At 38.6% G+C, this 21,761-nt stretch overlaps 2 protein-coding genes across 3 annotated transcripts in view; one reads left to right on the forward strand and one right to left on the reverse strand.

Moving 5' to 3' along the window:
- ttyh3a (tweety family member 3a) overlaps positions 1-5,704 on the reverse strand; it is a 31,331-nt gene extending 25,627 nt beyond the window's left edge. Inside the window, exons 1-3 of one of the 2 annotated variants that reach the window (XM_074696216.1) lie at positions 5,395-5,704; positions 4,753-4,924; positions 1,573-1,742 (exon numbers count right to left, since the gene is read on the reverse strand). In XM_074696216.1, coding sequence (XP_074552317.1) covers positions 1,573-1,742; positions 4,753-4,878 — 296 coding nt within the window. In that variant the 5' untranslated portion in view covers positions 4,879-4,924; positions 5,395-5,704. The remainder of the gene's footprint in view (positions 1-1,572; positions 1,743-4,752; positions 4,925-5,394) is intronic. The other variant, XM_074696217.1, reaches the window with a different exon arrangement.
- A 1,323-nt stretch (positions 5,705-7,027) lies between these two features.
- Positions 7,028-21,478, forward strand: snx8a (sorting nexin 8a). Its single transcript, XM_074696218.1, has 14 exons — positions 7,028-7,291; positions 7,400-7,466; positions 8,175-8,302; positions 10,504-10,633; positions 13,371-13,561; positions 13,726-13,846; positions 16,298-16,434; positions 16,557-16,637; positions 16,723-16,883; positions 17,058-17,187; positions 17,277-17,345; positions 18,764-18,913; positions 20,820-20,969; positions 21,341-21,478. Exons 2-14 carry the CDS (start codon positions 7,430-7,432, stop codon positions 21,419-21,421), a joined length of 1,566 nt encoding a protein of 521 aa, XP_074552319.1. The 5' UTR covers positions 7,028-7,291; positions 7,400-7,429; the 3' UTR covers positions 21,422-21,478.
- Positions 21,479-21,761: the final 283 nt, after the last annotated feature.

Consider the following 21,761-nt stretch of genomic DNA (forward strand, 5'->3'; position numbering starts at 1 on the left):
AGCATCCTGTTGTGTTTGTGCCCAACCTACCGAAACAAACCGCATTTCCTGTCAGACTCTGAGCCTATGTTTGTATGTGTTTTGCACAAATTATTTGACCAAAGTAACCCTGTTTTTTCAGCATATCTGCATGATGCTCAGCAGCCTCCGTCTTGTAGCTGTCGATTTGGGTGTAACTCTTACTTTTGATGGTTTGAGCTGAGAACTTGTTTCCTGGGTGTGTTCTGCTTTGCTAACCACAAGGAACTTCGTGTTTATCATTTTCAGCATTATTTGAAATAATTCACTTTGTGTGTGTCTGATAAATCTGCATCAACTGTGTTACCCATTAAAAAAAACACCTATAAATCAGCAATGGTTTGCTCCAAAGTCACATGACCCAAATCAGCTGAGGTCCCATCCTTTTTGGTGTGAACCTTGAAGAAAGTGTGTCATGTTTCAGCTCCTCCTCATCAATGTTTCCTCAGAATGATTGTCTGTACATGGGGCGCATTAACTGTTCATCAACTGTGTTACCAACATTTTCTGCTCTTCTTACTATAGATGTTAGAAAGACCAAACTGTGAAGAAAAGGAGCAGAAATATGAGCTGATGGAGGTCAGGTGTTGTCATGTTTGTTATCTAGAGCAGGGGTCTGCAACCTTTACTTAAATAGAGCCATTTTTCCTCAGCTCACCTGGATTAAAGTCATTCAGAAGCCACAAAACCTACTTTATCTACACAATAAAGACTTAAAGTGTATAAAATTCTGTGCAAAGTGTAAGTCAAGTGGACAACTCTCAAAAAACAATAATCTTCTTTTAATTTACAAAATTATACATGATTTCAAAAAAAATAAAATTTAAAATCTTAAAAAAATTGCAAAAGATAAAAAAAAAATGGAAATTACAAAAATATGCAAAAATAAAAATAAATGAATTTCAAAAATTTGCAAAATTATAAAAGAAAAAAAATCAAAATTTAGCAAAATTTTTTAAAACAATATGAGTCTTCAATATGCTGCAAAAAAAATCAAGATTTTTTATAATTCAGAAAATTTTACAATTTTTAAAAAAAAAATATTTGTGATCTCAAAAAATTTAAAATGAATAAATAAATAAATAAATAAATAAATAAATATCTGCAGTTAGCACAAGGGCCAAAAAATGGAGGAAATGTCGACAGTGTTAGCATCACTTAATTTAGTTGTTACTGGGATTTTGAGCCATAATTCTTCACATTTTGGCTAAACTGTGATATAAATGATGAGGGACATTTCTTGGAAGCGTAATCTGACAGAGAAATGTTGAATATCTCTAAATTCAGGATAAAATGGATTTATGGTGAAAAAATAGTCACAACTTTTGTCCAAAACACAGTCCACAAAATAGTGCATCAAAGTTTTATCACTTAAATATTTTAAAAAATCCTTCAAACTAAGAGAATGATGCAAAAAAAACACATTTTTTCCACTTTTTTGTAATCCTGAAATGCTCCCCTGATTATAAACAGGTGTAAATCACCTGGACAGCTGACTCTGCTTGAGGATCAGGGATTGTATCGCCACCAACATCCTCCTGAGTTTGTACTCACCTGCAGACGAGCGTCGCGATGATGACGCACCACGCCGTGCAGCAGCAGTCGGCGTTGGGCTGATCTTCATTTTTGTTCCTCCGGCAGCACAGACAGATGGAATAAATGAACAAAAACAGGAGGTCCAGGGCCAGACAGGCGAGAGCCAACCCTCCCAGCAACAGGATGGACTGGTGGACAGAAGGACAGAGTTATGGAAACTTCATGGCTTACATATTAATGACTGTGGAGATAATGGGGCTATAAATGTCCCATAAAAACACATTAAACTGTAAGATTTCCTTCTCTTCTACAAGATATGACACAATAATAAGCAGCTTGAATACACATTTTATACTTTTTTGCAATCACAGATCCTAAAAGTGAGTGTTCAGCCCAAGTTAGTTGAAACTGCACTGTAGCTAGGAGACGACATCTCTAAAAAAAGAAGTCTTGGCTTTCTCTTTGAACACTTTGATAAAGAACAGAGGTTCATGTGTCCAAATATGGCATCAAGTGAGAAATAACTTTAAGGAAACAGAAAAATAAACCCTGTAAGATGGTGTGATAGCTGCTACCACGTATGTAAGCAGAATTTAAAGGCTCATATTTAAGCAGTTTACAACCGAAGAGAAACCTCTCAGCCAACAGCAGCGTTTCTTATGTAGGTCAAACACTGTACACTCCTGAGGATTCACGGCCGGGCCAGCATTTCTACCCCACCACATTTGTTTTGCAAAAAAAAAAACCCTGCAGGGTTCCTCTATCGTCTACTTTCTCCACTGCATCAGACACGCCCTGATGCTGAGGTCGTCAAACACGTCTGCTGCTCATGAACTCAACCTCTTAACAATTGAAGCCCAGACAACAGAGCGTTACGTGCGACTACTCCTGTGTGCAAATCCTTTTAAGTGTCCACTGTGATACGAACAAAAGGACAGAATGGATAATCAGACGCTAATACCACAGAATGACATGTCCTGAATGTTGGTCTGATGCATCAACGCGACTTGGTCCCAGCATCAGCGAGCCGCACTCAGAGCTCAGCCATCTGCACGAGTAAAGACTTCCCCTCAAGGCAGAGTGAGAGCGTTGGATATTAGCAGCCGGTCATCACAGTAGGCAATCAGTTATGGTTTAGTAAGCTGATGACCTCTTTTTCTGTGTTGTTCAAGTGAGGAAATGTACTCTAACAGCTGAGCATTTTCATGTGTTTCACTCCAACCAGTCAGAACAATCCTCTAAAAATCCAAATGTTGGGAAAAAACTCACAATAAGTCAAGTTAGCAAAGGCAAAACAAGAATGTGAAGTTTGACTCCTTCAAGTTCTAGACACGTTTCCTCCTCAGGAGCAGCGACGCCTGTAACAAGTCTTCCTCTTTTCCCCACCAAGCGACCATGATTCCCCAGGCACTTCTGCTTTTTCTGAATCCCACTTCTGCAGCAATTAAGGGAAGTACTGTCGTCTTATGACTTTCAAGGACGTCTGCCTTTTTTTTTCCATTAAAGGGGACATATCATGCTGATCCCTGATTTAATACTTAAATATAATATAATAAATTTGAAAACAAGACCTTTTACCCCTTGAATTTTCAAAAAATGAGATATTGTATTTTTTCTGATATCCTAGAACGAGATTTGATGCCTCTGAAAATAGGTCATTGCCATTTGACCACGAGATTTCGACCGTTGTGATGACACGAGGATCCTTTCTTTTTATTGGAGTAATCTGATGAAGCAGCTCCTCCTCTGTGATGTCAGTTAGTCACACAACCGCCACCGAGGGATACACCCACCAAGAGCCAACTGACTGAGTGCTGGATGCAGGGACACTGCTCTGCTGAGCAGCTCGGCTTTACATGGTGAATTAGCAGTTAAAACACTGTAGTTTTAGCAGACGTCGTAATACTTGTGAGACTGTGATATTTGCATGCTTGTTCTGACATGCACTGTGAACCTGGACCACAATAATGCTGCGGTAATAACATAGTGAGGAACTGACGGTAGAGGCGATACGACACTTTCAGCATGATGGATAAAACAGACAGAGAAAAGTGAAGGAGCAGGATGGAGCCCTGTTATAGAAATAGTTTATTGGTGAAGTCTGCCTATATTTCCACGTATAAACTATACATGTTACAGTACTGGTTTGACTCACTACACAGAAGTGTCCTGAGATGATCTGTGTCCAGGTGGATTTTCTTCCTCCTGAGCTGCAGAACCGTCCGGGTCTGACTCGGGGTCCAATACAAAAGGACGTATCCTACACTCTGCCATTTTATTAGTGCTATCAATGCCTTACGGTGAAGTTTTGGCAAACAGCAAACTCGCTCGGTCTGCTCCATTCAATGTGGCGATTTTGTAAATACTGCCATGCTGCAAAAACCGCCCCCTGGCTTTACCCCCTCCGCCCCTCTGATAGAACTGACCAATCAGAGCACAAAGGGCTGTGACGTTGCGAGGTTACTGGAGGTCATTCTCCAAACGAAACGAGATCTTCAGAATGGCCTAAAATGAGGATATTGAGAACGCTATTGTGGGGAAATGAAGGAACTAAATGACTTGTACTGAGGGCAGAAATGCTTTACAGGCATCCTAGTCTGGCATAGTGAAAAGGAGAAACAAGCATGATATGTCCACTTTAAAGGTTCACTTTCAATCTCTCGTGACGCCCTTTGCCATCAATTGTCTCAATTTGAACCCTATCAACAACAAACCCCTCTGAGCCTTTATAAAAACCACATTGGTGTTAGTGGTGTCTATACCATTAACTGCACTGAGACACTAGATCACCAACAAAAGCCTGATCAATAAAAACACCAGCTAAAGGAACCACAAAGAGCAACAGCAGTGCCTTATTCCTAAATCACTACTGCATCTTAGTACAAATTGACCTTTAATTAGAGATTCGCTTTAAAATGAGCTACACTGGCAAATGTGGAAAGGTCAACTTAGGTGTCTTGGATCACACAGCTTCTCGCCATCTGTCCGGTGTCTGGCCGTACACAGATGGTGACATGGATCGAAGGGTGACGAGACTGACCAGGTGCAAACAAGTCATCTGTCACTGAAGAAATCTGGTATTGATCTCAGTGTAAGGCCGATTTGCAAGACAAACTGAAACAGCCGGATTTATGTAAACAAATCTAATACTATGTTTGGTGATTAATACACACAGATGTAAGACAGGTACATGTTTACCTGTTGATATGTCCAGTCCTCTGGTTGGAAATCACTGCTTGTTTGCTCAAACTTCAGGTTGAAGTGGGGGAGTCTGTGGAGGAGGTTCACCCACCAGGGTGGGGTGTAGCTAACCACTGCTGCCATGGCGAGGAAATGTCACAGATTCACAAGACAGCAAAGATGTCTCAGACTGTAAACACAGAGAGGAGAGCACTTAAGAAACTCAATCTGAAAACAGATGTAAGGAGACAAAAACAAAGAGCAGAGAGACTCATTAAGGTGGAGCAACAGATTTAGCAGGTTAGCTCGAGTTTAAACATAAAAACAGATAGAAAAGTTAAATATTAAACTCTAATTCGGAGTCAAATAATTTATTATTCACTTTAATAATAGTTAATTAAACCTTTTAAACCTATTTTGTCTACATTTCGTCAGAAAAACAGCTCTGTAACCTCATAAACACTGATGCTGCTAGTTACTAACACTTACCAGTAGCTTCAACCAACCGGAAACTAGCCAAGCTGGTTAGCTCGTTAACCTGTCACCTGAACTAAACGATTTGTTTTGAAAAGAAAAAAGTAAAATAATTTATAAACGCCTCTCTGGTGAATTTAACTGTTGTTAAAACCAGTCTAAACCAGTATTTAAAGGTCAGCTCACCCGTAATGTTAGCTGGAGTTAACTCGGCTAGCGTTAGCCGGTTAGCTGCTGGTTAGTTCAGGTCGTTGTTGGAGAGTCGGATAAAAAGAAGTCTCTATTGTTCCTCTTTAACATTCTGCTCTGCGGTTTGTTACATCCTGTTTTCAGCAGTTATCAATCCCTCAGCTCGTCTCTCTCAGCCTTCATCCGGTGCAGCAGCACGAACAAGCTTCTCTAAGCACAACCCCCATCCAACCGTGAGCAGGGCGCAGGGAGACTGGGGCCAACACGGCGACTGTTCGCCACATCCACCGAGAGGAGCTCACCCGGCCCGGCCCGCACACACAGCCCACTGCTGACAACGCTAAAGTTACCCAGTAGCGCCATCCAGAGGAATGAGGTTGGTAAGACAGTGAGGGGTTCAAGTAATACCGGAAAATGTAGACACATTTAATAGAATGGTATATTCTTTCATTGACCCTCATTTAGGGAAACATGTTCAGTTGCAGAAAAAAACAAAAAAAACAAAACAAAAAACAGACAAACAAAAAATAACAACAACCAAAAACCCGCACAAACAACAAAAACAAACAAACAAACAACAAAAACAGTAAAAACAAAAACAAAAACCATAAACAAAAACAAAACATACAAAAAAAAGAAATACAAATACAAAAACAAACAAACAAACAAAAAACACACTCGGAAGAAAAAGAAAAACAAAAATTGCAGAAGTTCAATAAATGATAATATTAACTGACAATAAAAAATTCAAGATATGTAAAATTCGCAAAAACAAAGAAACAAACAAACAAAAAAACAATAAAAACAGCAAAAACAAAACTAACAAAACCCCAAAAGAAATACAAATATGAAGACAAACAACAAAAAACACACTTGGAAGAAAAAGAAAAAGAAAAATCGCAGAAGTTCAATAAGTGATAATATTAACTGACAATAAAAATTTTAAGATACGTTAAATTTGCAGAAAAAACAAAACTAACAAAAATTAACAACAAAAACAGTAAAAAAAACCCACAAACAAAACAAACACAAAATTTAAAAGAAATACAAATACGAAACCAAACCATCAAACACAAAACAACAAAAAACACACTCGGAAGAAAAAGAAAAACAAAAATTGCAGAAGTTTGCAAAAAAAACAAAACAAACAAACAAACAAAAAAAAAACAAAAACAAAGATAATTAAAAACAAAACAAAACAATGACTATAAAAAACATGAAATAGTGTTGTGAATGAAAAATTCTATTTTTTTTAATTGATTTAAAATGTACCCGAAATCACAGAATTCAATGAAATGACCAAAACCACAAAAATAAATAATTGCTTTAAATAATTCTGTTTTTGTCTCCTTTTTTTTATATATTGAACTTGTTATGCCCCTAAGAAAATGTATTTGTATAATTATAACTAAAATGTCAAGATGTTAAACGTAGACGGTTTTTTTTAAGTCACCAAAAAAATCAATAATAATAATAATAATAATAATAATAATAATAATAATAATAATAATAATAATAATAATAATAATAATAATAATAATGCCAACAACGATGGGGAAAGTGAAATTTACGATTGGTACCTGAAGGCATCATTACTGGTTTCGCACCATTGCCTGGAGCTGTGTAGCTGTTCAGTCTGTGGCTCGCTTAAAGAATGGGGAACCTATCGTCAAATAAAAATGAAACTTGCACAAGTGAAACCAGGAAATAAACCGGTCCAGAAAGCAATCACACCCAAGACTAATTTATTCAAAGTGGAATCCATTTTAGGAGACGCGCAGTTTTCTTAAGTTAGAGAGGAAAGGACTTCATATAAACAGGCTCAGTCGCCTCTTCTCTCGTTATAACTTCAAGTTGCAGTTTACTGCTGGGTATGACACACTCATAAACTCAGGTATGAACATGTCAGTGTCGGAAATCCCGGCTCAACTCTCCTCTTGGACTTTAACCAACGCTCACTACAACTTTAAGAAATAAATGACTTGTTTTTTCTTTTCTGCAGGAAATCACATGGAGGTGCTCTTGTGCTCACATGACAGACTGCACCATGGCAGGAGAGATCAATGAAGGTACAGTACGAAAACTTCATTTCACATTGTTGCCATCTAGTTTCCTGTCACTTCTCTGATTTAAGGATAGTGTCGTCGTGTCAGCGCAGGCAGAGAGATGTTTGCCAGTTGTGTTTTAGTGAGGATAAATCTGTTTGGTGAAGTCGCGATGAGTACTGACCAATGAGAACTTTTGGGTACATGAAGATCTCGGACTGAAGTCAGCCCATCCGAAAACCAGCCAAAGAGATGAATCACTGTACAATCCTCTTATTGATGTTTCCTCACACCCGATGAGCTGTAGTAAGTTTATAATGTTGGGAAAGTGAAGCCAGGAGCTCAAAAAGCTACTGATGTTTTTTTTTCCTGCCACGTGAAAAAAATGCCACTTGTGCATTCTGCTGTGGTCCCACAGCGGAACATGAACACAGATATGAACCATGTCTTCATTACAGCTATCAGTCAATCAGTCACTGCTCTGAAGCTAAGATTACTTTGATAATGTGCTGAAACACTTTTCTTTCCCTGCCTGTTTATCTGTGCTGCCATAACACTCAGTCATGTGATGGGAAATAAAGAGTAGTCCTATAAAAGCTGACAGGTCACCACCTGGTGTGCACCTGAAGATCCCATAGTGAGGTGATGAATGATCAGGAACATGCTGCTGCTGATCACATATTTCATTCCTTGGGTGGATGTGATGCTACATAGGTGTTGTTCCTCTTTTAGGCTCAGTTCCTGCCTATTACAGGGAAGTATATGAGGCCATCTGCTGTAGGACAGATGACAGAGTGCAGGTTGAAGTTTTTCAGCGGTTGCTTCAAAGGACCGATCTCTCCAAGGCGGTTTTAGGCCAGGTGAGGGTCTCACACTCTGCTGGACTTTGGGGGGCAAATATATGTAAAGAAGCAGCATCCAACAGTTATAACAGTGAACAACAGTTCTGTCATGTTTCAGCTTAATTTTACCTTTCACACTGCACAAAAGTGGAATATTATCAAGTGTTTTAGTTTAGTTGATATTTATTTCATTCATGTTGACGTAAAAATTTAAGTACAATATAAAACGAAAAAATCTCAAACCAATGAAAAGGAGCAGAAAGAAGAAAAAAGTCTTATTGTATCTGCCCCTTCTCTTAAATTTTTTTTTAATACTGTGGGCCAGCATGCCTTTAACTTTCCATTAATTCTTTCTTGCAAAATGTTAAACACATTATGAAAAAATAGATAATATAATAAATAGATATAAAAAGATAGATAAATAAATAGATAAATAAAAAATAAGAAATGACAACAAGCAAAATGATCCACAAACGTAAGCGCAGATTTCCATCAAACAAACAAACATAAAAAAGAAAAAAAAATGTGGGCCAGCATGCCTTTAACTTTCCATTAGCTTTTTCAAACAAAATGTTAAATAAACACGCTATCACAAAATAAATAAATGAATAAATAAATAAATAAATAAAATAAAAAATAAAAAATGACAACAAGCAAAATGATCCACAAACTTAAGTGCACATTTCCATCAAACAAAAAAAAAAAAAAATAAATAAAAATAATAATAATAATAATGTGGGCCAGCATGCCTTTAACTTTTCATTAATTCTTTCTTACAAAATGTTAAAAAAAACACATGATCACAAAATAAATAAATTAATAAATAAATAAATAAATAAATAAAAAATGACAACAAGCAAAATGATCCACAAGCTTAAGCGTAAATTTCCATTTAACAAACATAACAAAAAAAAAAAAAAAAAAAAAAAAAAAAAAAACTGTGGGCCAGCATGCCTTTAACTTTCCATTAATTCTTTTTTACAAAATGTGAAATTAACACATTTTTACCAAATAAATAAAATAAAAAATAAAAATTAAACAAGCAAAATGATCCAAAAACTTAAGCGCAAATTCCCATCAAACAAAAAAAATCTAATTTTAATTTTAAATATTTTATTTATTTATTTACTCTTATTACTTGTCTTCGCAAGGTTGAAATATCCTTTATGATACATTTTCATCCCTGAATTATTAAAAAAAAAGTCTTGTTTTAATTTTATAAGAACAAAATTGAGGTCTTAATTGCTTGCAACAAGTAAAAAAGAAAAAAAAATCTGACAACTGACAAGAAAAGTTACTCAAAAAATAGCTTAAAATTAGAATAATGTATTAACACAAGTAACTTTTTTCTTGTTCTATTGGCAGATATTTATTTATTTTGTTACAAATAATTCAGACGTCATTTATGTCTTTGAATAACTTGAAATCCAACATTTTTTCTGGACTAAAAAGTTGAGTTTTCTGCTGAAAATAAGACAAAAACACGTGATTAGATTTAGGTTTTTGCAGTGCAGAGGTTTTTGTCCTATAACCATCCATCTTGAAATATAAAAAAAGAAAGTGATTTAAATTGATACATTACTAAGCTTAAGACTCAGATTTCGAAAAGTTTCAATATAAGTCTTATTTTTGTAAACTTAATAATAACATGTTTGGGTAAATGTAGTCATAGTGGTTAAAAAAAAGCTGTGTAAACATATTCACAGTGAAGTATATTTAATATGAAACACTTTTCATGCTGCAGTAACGTTTAATGTGCCATAAAATTCACGTGAGAAGTAATCGTATCCCAAAGGTCAGATAACACTTCAGCCTGCTCTTTAAGTACTTCCTCTGCTTTATATCTGCTTTAAGATGAGCCTGTTCGGCTCTCAGCGTGTTGGATGGTATGTGATGAATGTTTTTCTTGAACACTGTAAAAACAATGAGAGCTCTGCCGTTGGTGAAGCAGTTTGTCAGACTGTGAAAGGTGAGATGATTCAGATTGGGTTAATGCTGACTTATAGGTTAATGGTACAAAAACGTCAGCGTTGTGAAATTTCTCTGAGTGTCATTTCCCAGACATATTTCAGAGCCGGCTCACAGGAGCTGTAGTTTCCTTTTTCCTGACCTTTGTGCCCACTGAGCACTTTCTGAAACCACAGATGAATTTAGACTTTTACCAAGAAAACAACCAAACGCCGCTGACCTTCATGTCAGGTTGTCTTTGTCCTCCTCAGATTGCTGAGCATGTAGACTCCACAGACGGATTCCTCAGCAAGTTGTCTTTCTACAAAGCTCTGGCTTTGATTGCTTTTGCTCAAAAAGGAAAGCAACCGAGCCCCAAACTCCTGGAGAACTGCATACAAGGTAGGTGACGGTGACGCCACGAGGGCGGAGCAGTAAGGAGGTTTCTCTTAATGAGTAGCTCAACGGTGTGTGTCCCTGTCAGCCCTCTGCTGCTCAGGTGCTGAGGATCATTCAGAAAGGGCAAATGTCACTTTTTATGGGCTCACACACACTCAGGGTTCATTCATGAAAGGCTTCCTCTGACACTTTATCACTGAGATACACACACACTGCAAAAAAAACCTTAAGTCTGACCAAATGTTTTTGTCTTATTTTTAGTAAATATTGTCTTGTTATACTCAGTTTGAGCCACATTTACCTGAGCAGTCCAGAAAATGTCTTATTTCAAGTTATTTAAAGACAAGATGAAAAAAAAAAACTGCCAATGGAACAAGAGAAAAGTTACTTGTATTTGGACATTATTCTCATATCGAGTATAAAAAGACAATTTTTACTAAAAATAAGAAAAAAACAGCTCCCAGGCTCAGCAGCATGTTTTATAAAGTTAAATAAGTACATAAAAAATGAATAGCTAAAGTTTTCTACAGTAAAGAAAGTTTTTCAAAATTTCAATGTAAGTGCAATAACTGTAAAAACTGCACTGCTGATTGGCTGTTTCCCAAGCCATGGCTCTGCTTGTAACCAATCAGATGGTGCTGTGGGTGGGACAGTACTGAGTAGTGACTGCAGACAGCGGAGCGGCAACAACACAGTTTTAAATTTGTTTCTTATCGGCCGTCGGATTAAAAAAAAGGGGGATGCCGATATGCTTCAAAATGCCAAATATCGGCCCCAATAATCGGTCTATCCCTTTTTAGACTTAATCTGAGCCACATTCACAGGACCTGTCCAGAAAATGTCTTATTTCAAGTTCTTTAAAGACAAAATGAGGCCTGAATTGTTGTAACAAGTAAGAATTTAAAGAAATCTTCCAATAGAAGAAGCGAAAAGTTTCTTGTATCAAGACATTAGTCTAGTTTCATACTATTTCGACAAAATGTTTCAAAATTATTTAAAAATATCTAGAAAAAAGACATTTTTCTGGACTGATCAGTTGAATATGGCTTATATTGAGCATAATGAGACAATTTTTACTTAAAATAAGAAAAAAAAAACTTGATAAGATTTTATTTTTTGCAGTGTGAAAGGTATATTTAAGCTTTACACTGCAAAAAACTGGAATCGTATTAAACATTTTTTTTGCCATATTTTAAGTAAAAAAATATTGTTGTACTTGATATGAGCCAGATTTAACTTATGAGTTTAAAAAATGTATTGCTTCAAGTTATTCAAAGACAAAAATGAGGTCTAAATTTCTTGGAAAAGGTCCAAAAAAATAAAATCTGCCAATGGAAAAAGAGAACATTATAGAAAATTTGCTTAAAACTAGATTAATGTCTGAAAACAAGCAAATGATCTCTTGTTCCACTGGCAGATTTTTCCACTTGTTACAGCAATTCAGACCTCATTTTGTCTTTAAATAACTTGAAATCAGACATTTTTCTGGACTGTTCAGGTGAATGTGGCTCAAACTGAGTATAACAAGACAATATTTACTGAAAATAAGACAAAAACACTTCATTCACTGCAAAAAAAATGAACCTTATCAAGTGTTTTTGACTTATTCTATGTAAAAAAAATATTGTTGTACTCGATACGAGCCAGATTTAGCTTATAAGTCCATGAAAATGTCTTGTTTTAAATTATTCAAAGATAAAAAATTAGGTCTGAATTGCTGTAACAAGTAAAAAATCTGCCATTGCAACAAGAGAAATTTCTGGAAATTTTGCTTGAAACTAGAATAATGTCCTAATACAAGAAACTTTTCTCTTCTTCCAAAACTTGAAACAAGACATTTATCTGGACTGGTCAGGTAAATGTGGCTCAGATTAAGTCCAAAAAGACATTTTCTACTGAAAATAAGACAAAAACACTCAATAAGATTTCATTTTTGCAGTGTTAAAGGTAAATTTGAGCCATACACTGCAAAAAACTAAAATTATATCAAGTGTTTTTTCCTTGTTTTAAGTAAAAAATGTCTGTTTGTACTTGATACAAGCCAGATTTAACTTAAGGAGCCAGAAAAATGACTTCTTTCAAGATACTTAAAGACAGAAATGAGGTCTGAATTGCTTCTAACAAGTTTAAAAAACCTGCTGATGGAACAAGAGGAATTTCCAGAAAATTTGCTTGAAACTAGAAACTTTCCTCTTGTTTCAAAACTTGAAATCAGTCATTTCTGGACTGGTCAGGTGAATGTGGCTCAGATTAAGTCTAAAAAGACGTGTTTTACTTAAAAAAGGACAAAAACACTTGATAAGATTTCAGTTTTTGTGGTGTGAGAGTTGCATTCCTCCTCCTGTCCTCAGTCAGAAGATGATAGGGGTGAATTCTCTGGTTTTCTGGAGGTATCCATTATGCTGGCTCTGGCTTCTGTGATGATTTAAGGCTTTCTCTGTTATTTCAGGTGTGGCCAGTGTGGCAGCTAGCTGCATGCCACTTCCTCATCTGAACAACTTTTCTGCGTTTGTCGTAGTGCATTACATTCAATTCATGACCTCCTTGGAATGCAGCAGAATAAAAAGATCACATGGGTGCCATGCACGGCGCGGCGCACGCTCCGAACAAAGAGCGGGACACGCAGTTATCTACATGTGGTTTCAAACACAAGCAGCTACGCAGCTACGCAACTCATTCCTTCCTGAGAATAATGGTGAAAACAAATATGAGCAGCCAGCTCTGGTTGTGTGTTTGACAGAGTTTCCTAAACCCCAGCTCGGGGAGCCCAGGGATTTGAGTGCATTGAGGATGCAGCCGGCTCAGGAGGACGTGCTGACGGTGTCCCAGACGCTGGACAAGCTGCTGGCCAGAGACACGGTGCAGGTGGAGCTCATACCTGAGAAGAAGGGCCTGTTCCTCAAACATGTGGAATACCAAGTCACCAGCCAGGCAAGAGATCCTGTTATAGAGCTGAAGGACACATTTACTTTACTGCAAAATACTTTCTTAATCAAACATTTGCAGTTTGAGAGGAGAAAATAAGTGATTTTTGCTTTTTCTTTGAAGAGAATCAAACTGAAACTTGTGCTTTGTGTGTCTCTCTTTCATTTCAGCGGTATAAGATATCAGTGTACAGACGCTACAGCGACTTTGATGTCTTCCACGAGGTTTTGCTGCAGAGATTTGCCTACAGAGTGGTGCCAGCGCTGCCACCTAAGAGAATGTTAAAGGGAGGTATGTTCCCCCGTCTGAGCTGCGGCCTAACCCCGTTCCCTCGTGATTCTTTCTTTCAGTCATGTCTCAGACTTTTCTTTTGGTGTTTGCGAGCAGGGGAGTTATTATAATCTTTACTCAGAGGTTGGGGTTGTGTTTGCTGAGCGGGCTCTGGATGATGAAGTTTCTGAAGAATAATGAAAACAAGTTCAGTTTGATCCAAACGGGTTTTCCTGCAGGTTGTGTTCCTTCAAACGCCGTGGTTACCGTTTATCAAAGCGATTGCCTGACAGGAACAAGAAGCTGGTGATGCGTAAAATGAGCCTGTTTCAGCGCTCAATGACTGATTGTAGCTTTGGAATGATAATCATGTCAGTACACACACACACACATAAACACACACACTCTCACACACATGCTGAGGAATCTGTATTGAACTCAATTAGAGATCTGCATCAAGTACAGAATGTGTCAGAGAGTATCAGAGAAATCCAAACATCGTGTTGATTTCTCTGAACGTGTTGAAATATGTAGCTGCTTCACTTTGTATTAAGGGTGTTTGGATACGGACTTTTCACTTCTGATACGATACGGATGTTGCAGACTTGAGTATTAGCCGATACTGACATGGATCTGACACAATATCAGCACGAATGATGTGACATTCAGCTTCATTAACGGGTCTTTAAGGCCCTGACTCTGTGCGACCACAGGAAACCTGTGCATGACAAGCTTTGCCAGGATACCAAGGCCCTTCTCAATCCCTCCTGTAAAATTTTCTCTGCACAAAAAGTCGCTTTTACAAGTTTTCTTTGTCAACAACGTTTAATTAAGTTTATAAGTAATTAAATATGAAATTGGTCACTGGATCTGGATATCTCTTGATGTAAATTAAAAAAAAAAAAACAAGTAAAAATGTTATTGACTGAAGTAGGCCATCTAGTGTCTCATAGTGGTCATAGCAATAGTTTGAGTTGTTTGGAACCTTGCTGTTGTTATCAAGCCAACCATGAGCCTGTACGCAACTTTTCTTTGGTATTTCTGATTTTGAACTTTTGTGGTTTGTTTTTAATGCCATTCACGGCATTCAGAGATTTTAACTTTACGCAGCCTTTTGAGGGTCCGATGTTCTTCTAGCCGGTTCCTCTTGGACGTTCCAAGGTCCAGATATAAAAAGTGGGGGGACCGTTCTTTTTCTATTGCTGCACCTTCATTATGGAACAAGTTGCCCCCAGACATCTGCACCACCACAGACTTTGGTCTTTTTAAATCTAAACTCAAAACTCATTTTTTTAGAATGGCTTTTAACCCCGACTAAGGCTTTTAGGTATCATACTCTTATTAGTTTTTAACTTGTTTTATCTCTTCTGAATGGCTTTTATGCACCCTTATGCACACCTTCCCTTGCATGTATCTATGTATCTTTTCTTTTTTATGTATCGTTCCTACTTCATTGTTTTATGTCGCTTTTATCTATAGTGTTCTTATCTATCCTTAGGCACTACTGTAAAGCACTTTGGTGGCCTTTTGGGTTCTGTAAAGGGCTCTATAAATAAACATTGATTGATTGATTGATTTCTCAGTATCGTTTACTAAGAGTAATTGTGATATTTTTCTGTGAAACCTTATATACGTTAGCATCAAGCTAGCACTATTTTGTTTCTATTGTTTTTTGTAAATAAGGAGATTCATAAAATGCTGAATGTATTGAATAGGAATCAGATAATCCTGAATCAGCGTTTTCTTGGGGAACCTTTATCATCCACTAAGCTAAGCTAGCTAAGAGATATAAGGTCCAGCAGCTCCAGCATTATGTAAAGAATCAATAAGAGAATCGTTAAGCATAAAGGCTAACGATATCAATGGATTTGAACATTTCTCATTGATTCTTAACAGAAACAGGTTTTTGATACCCATCCCTAGCTGCAACCTCTTTTTTGAACGTTAACGACAAATGCTGCCACCTTGCTGACATCACTCCTTTTTCCTGCTTTGTTGGGACCTAAACACGCAGTTGTTATGATAACAGGTGCTCTGCATGCTGGATGCGGGCGCTGCTGGATAGAAGTGCTGGAACAGAGTCTGCAATAGGCAGCTTATATCCCAGTGTTAATTTTTTAGCTGATATGGGACCAATATCCAATATCAATATTTATTTCTTTATTTAAAGATGTTGGTGAGAATCTGAAAACAGAAACCAAATCAGAAACACTGACTGTAACTTATTTTAGTCAGAGTTAAGGCCAAAGCTTCCTGTTAAACATCTACAGTGTTCCCACCTGTCAGTCAAATAAGCCACGCCCATAATTTTGCACAGTTAGGTAGAACTCTCAGTCTGTATATAAAGAAAATATATCTCCAACGCTCAGGCTCACGTGTCAACACTTGATGTTGTTTGCACTCTTTTCTGTTTCTGTCTCATACCCGGGCAAACCGCGTGTTTACTCACGTATTTCTGTCATCTCCCCTCAGTCCTGACCTCCGTCTCTGAGCGTGAGTTCATCGAGGGACGGAGACGTGCTCTGGGCAGATTCATCAACCTGGTGGCGCGGCATCCGTTCTTCTCCGAGGACGAGCTGGTGAAGACCTTCCTCACCTTCAGCGGCTCCGTATGTTGTCGTTCTGTCCCTCGCTGCTTCGTTCTGCTCTGTTTCACTGCGAGCGTTATCACCGTGATGACTGAGAGCCAAACGCATCCTGTGTCTCTTTCCTCACCCCTCTTCCCACACAGGATGTTCAGACCAAGCTGCGTGACATCTACAAGAAAACAGGCGATGAGTTCATGACCAACAGGATCGCAACCCTCGCCAAGGTTTGTCCCCGTGTCTGTAAGGGGAAAAGGAGTTAAACTTCTCATTAAGATCACTCATTAACAACTGTGTTTGATGTGTTTGTAGGAATATCTTCCTGCTGACATACAAGCCCAGTTCTCAGCAAGCAGAGAGCTGATCAGAAACATCCACAACAGCTTCAACAAACTGCGCGACAGAGCCGAGAAAATGGCCGAGCGCTCGAAGGAGAACGCCACTGATCTCCTCATGTTTGGCAAAGAGCTCAGGTATTTTATCATAAAGTCTGTTTCTCCTCCCCAGAGGTTTGGGTCTCAGGGAGGCAAATGTTAATAACATTCCAGTGTTTTGTTTTTCTCTTTTCTAAAGTTTGAAATGAGTTTGGCAGCGGAGACAAACCCTCTAAAGTCTCATTCTGTCTGTAATAATGTGTTTCTCTGCAGCGCTCTGGGCTCAGACCCTTCATCCCTCCCCTCCTTGGCCTCCTCGCAGAGCACCTGGGGGACCCTGCGTCAGTCTCTGAAGAGTCTGTCTGTGGAGTTTGCTGTGCTGTCTGACAAAGCTGCTCAGCAGGTACAGAACCTCAGTCCTCCACCTGCACCGCCCGCCAGCCGCCGCCTCACCAACACTGCTCATAAATTCTGTTTGTCTAACGTCCTCAGGGCAGACGGGAGGAGGACGACGTTGTGGAAAAACTGAATGTTTTTCTGGATTTACTCCAATCATACAAAGTGAGTACATCCATTCAGGTGACTGCTTTTGATTTTGTGGGGAAAAGGCACCCCTGTCCTGTTCCCACTTCCCCAAAAACAGTGTCATCAACAAACATTCAACCAGACAGTCAATAAACAAATAAATGAAAAATAAATAATAGTAAAAGAATATATATAATATAGACACATACATATACCGAAATGCACACATGCGTATATATACAAAAATGAACACAAAAATGAATCAGAAAATAAACATATCTCTGTAAAAACAATATATTTTTGTAGTAAATTTTGTCAAGAATCCATCCATGTCATTTTTAAAGCTGTACCACTTTTACTTTTTTTGTTTGTGTGGAGCTGGATCCTCCTCTCCCATTCATTCTAATAGGGGGAGCTGAAACGGCTTGTTTGGGGTTCACGGACTTTGAGGGCTCGCTATTCAAAAACCGTTATAGAAACAACAATTTCCTGCATAGATTTTATAAAGCAGTGCCCACTCTGTCATCTGAGCAAATTTCAAGCTGATACCATTTACGGCCGAGGAGAAGATAACTTTTTGTTTCAGGCCAAAAGATTGGCTTAATTTTATTTTGAAGGGCAAATTGCCGGCTTCCTGTTTGAGATAGGTCAGGGGTGTTACTATATGATTTGTGCGTCTCAATGAGGCGAACATTTTGATGTCGGTTTGATCTCTCTACGACATTCCTACTTCAATTGAGAGCCGTTTTAGTGTGCCTAGGTGGCGCTAAAGAGCACATTTTGGTATGTTGGGGGCCAGTTTTTGTATTATGTCCAATTTTTGAATCTGTGGTGTTCTATCCTTTTAGTGCAAGGATCCTAATTAACCAAAAGAGACATAAAAAATGGGGTTACAGAGTCATGTTGGTAGCTGCCATGTTTTCAGCATAGGAAGAAATGGCTGCATTGCACAAATCACATGTTGGGTCAATATCAGTCTTTTTCCTGTTTATCTCTGAAGCTATCTAAGCTAGAGGTGTTGTGTAAATTGAGTATGTTCTAAATTTAACTTGCTTGTTTTATTAGGCATTGCAGCTTTTTCAAAACCATGTGTAACACAGACCTCGTGTCTCAACCAGAGACACGCATCTGCAGTTCGAGCTGGAATAAAGGCATTACATTGTGACTAATTAAAACAAAGTTTCTCCTTCTGTCTCCTGACCACAACCAGTGTTTTTCACTGAGAAATGCTGTTTTCACTGATGCATGTGTTTTGGATAATAACCAAGGGAACTCATTATAAGATAAAGCAGCATTTCCACTGCCTCGTCTAAATCTTTTAACTCATATATATGCTAATTTCATCATTTGTACACAAACAGTTTTCCCTGCATCATCGCTGACTGTGGTTTACAGCAGTTCTGCATATTACCATTCAGAAACAAATGAATGTGTGTGTTTTTTTCTTCTTCTAGGATCTGTGTGAGCGTCACGAGAAGGGCGTGCTGCACGAGCACCAGAGAGCTCTGCACAAATATGGCATGATGAAGAGGCAGATGATGACCGCCTCGGTGCAGCCCAAAGAGCAGGCGTCTGTGGAGCAGCTGGAGTCACGGATAGTTCAGGTGGTCCTCGTTTTTTATTCCATGCTACCACATTTATAACAGTAAATTTATTCATTTAATCTAGTTTGTACAGATTGCTAAAACACTCCACTTTAAATACACAACTCTACCACTGGAATTATTTTAATTCATGTACTGAGGAGGTCTGGTACAGTAATATAACTTCATTAGTAACAGAGTTCAGTCCAAATGAGCCTTATCCCCATGTCAAACAAGGCTACAGAGCTAAGGGCCATTAAGTTGTCCGGCATACCAATTACAGCCAGCGTCGTCTGGCTGCGTCTCTGCTGGTTTCCATCTTGTGACCGTGGTTCCTCATATTCAGTATCGCTTGTCTGTGTTTGGCATGTGGTTAGAAATTTGAGACTATTTTTTGAAAGTTGGAAAGAGTTTGACATTTATCTGCCCGGTGTACTTTCAGTCAGATAACAGCCGTGTCACTGCAGGTCACTGTGATTCAGTTACTGGAGATTTTCAGTTCCTTTTCTCATGTAGTGTTTAGATTAGTGCGTCAACAGATCCGTAAAGGCCATTCCACAGAATCATTGCTGTTTACTTCTTGTTTCTCTCTGAAAATAAACTTAAATTTCTCTTTTTCAACTCTAAATCTGATAATACACATTAGAGATAGACTGATTTGAGAGTCAACTTTGCTGTGTGCTTTGGATCGTTGTCCTGCTGGAAGGTCCAGCCACGTCTCATCTTCATCATCCTGGTGGATGGCAGCAGATTCAGATCAAGAATTTCCCCATACATGGCTCCATTCATTGCTCCGTCAGTTATATGAAGTTTGCCAACACCATGAGATGAAAAACAACCCCATGCCATGATGCTTCACCTCCAAACTTCACAGTTGGTGTAGTGTTTTTTGGCTGATGTGCAGTGCCATTTCTCCTCCAAACATGGTCTGTAGTATGACAGCCCAAAAGTTCAGTTTTGGTCTCATCTGACCAGACAACATTCTCCCAGTATTCTACAGGCTTGTCAAGATGCTGTTTAGCAAACTTTAAACCAGCTTCAACATGCCTTTTCTTGAGGAATGGAGTCTTGCGGACTGAGTGTCCATAGAGGCCATGGTGGTGGAGTGCATTGTCTATTGTTTTCTCTGTAACAATTATACCTGCTGCCTCCAAGTCTTTCTGGAGCACTTTCAGGGTGGTCCTTGGCTCGTTGAGTCCTCTTCTGACTATCTTTCTGACTCCCTGGTCAGAAATCTTCAAGGAGCTCCTGTGCGTGGCCTGTTGATGGTAAGGTGGTGCTTCTTCCACTTGTGAATAATGGCCCCAACGGTGCTGACTGGAATATTCAGGAGCTTTGATATAAGTCTGTAACCAGTTCCATTCTGATGCTGAGCAACAATCAGGTTGTGAATGTCTTCAGAGAGCTCTTTGCCTTTACCCATCATGAGGTGTGTGGTATTTAACTGCTTGGTGAAAAAACAACCTTTTTTATAGGACCATCAATTTGCTCTAGCCCAGCTGATGTTGGTTTGCACTAATTGGAAGTTCAAGTAATAATTACTGACAGATTTCAGGTGGTATGGTCATTTCCTTGCCAAGGTATACAGCCTTTCCATGGTGTGTTCAATCCTTTTTTCCTGTGTTATCGTACTTAATTCACCATAATCATTATTTATGGACCTGAACGTTGTGATTTCTTTTCATGTGTGGATTATTTGAGTTAATACCAATGTCTGGGAGAAATTTCGTTCGAATTGCAGCCTTGGAAATAAATGTGATAAGAAAAAAGTTAACGCATTCAATAGTTATTTTCCCCACTGTATTAGTCAACGGGTTATTATCAGAGAATAAAAACACCTTGGTGTTATTCAACAGTAAATTCCCTCTACCTTGATTATCTTATTCATTTGTATGGTGACAGTTTTTCTTTATTTTTCTGTCCACAGCAAGAAAACGCCATCCAGACCATGGAGCTGAGGAACTACTTCTCCCTGTTCTGCCTCCACCAGGAGACGCAGCTCATCTTCATCTACCTTCCAATCACATCCCACATCCTGGGCGCTTTTGTTAACTCCCAGGTCCAAGGACACAGAGAGGTGAAGCTGCCTGTCAGGGAATCATTTTCTAACAGATGCTCCTCCACGTCTGCGTGGTGCTGCTCCTGAGGGTCAAACCTGTTTTAAAGAGCCGTTTAAAATCCAGCCCAGGAACTAATAATGATGGATGATAACACTGAGGATAATATCCTCGTCTTGGGCACGAAGCAGCGAGTCTCCCACATGCCTTTGAATGTATTTTTAGATCAATAAGCAACGTTTCTGTGGTTAGCTGCCTCTGGCTCATTCTCACTGCATTTCCAATATGAAAACATTGAGAGGAGATTTATCTAGCTCTAAAGGATGTTTAGATGTAAGTGTATTTTGAGGCTTTGAAAGTGTCTCAAACTGACCTGCCTGTCTCTTTCCAGATGGGAGCGGTTTGGAACGAGCTCCAGCCGAAGCTTGGGTGTCTCTTTGGGGGTAATAACGGGTTGAAGCCTCCGGCATAAACCTGAAGTATCGGAGGGGAAAGGAGAGAAACACTGCTCGTAACATGGAGCGCTACAGAAAAATGAAGAATGCACAACGTAATCCTGACACCATCTTATACTCACCACACACTCCACTCAGTTAGAGGAATCATTTGGATATGATCACCAACATGTGACTTTATGAGAGAGTGGGCTGAAAATCCTCTAAATGTAATCTCACAAGGGACCAGCCGACGTGTCAGTGTGAAGGAGGATGTTTGTGGATTCTAGCTCATCTCACCTGTTTATAACTTTACCTTTAATACTAGAGATAGACTGATATGGTATTTTCAAAGCAGATACCAATACCGATTATCAG

This window comes from Halichoeres trimaculatus, unplaced genomic scaffold, assembly GCF_033239565.1.
Source record: "Halichoeres trimaculatus isolate MK-OKI-2021-1 unplaced genomic scaffold, fHalTri1.1 fHalTri1_scaffold_20, whole genome shotgun sequence".
NCBI lineage: Eukaryota > Metazoa > Chordata > Actinopteri > Labriformes > Labridae > Halichoeres > Halichoeres trimaculatus.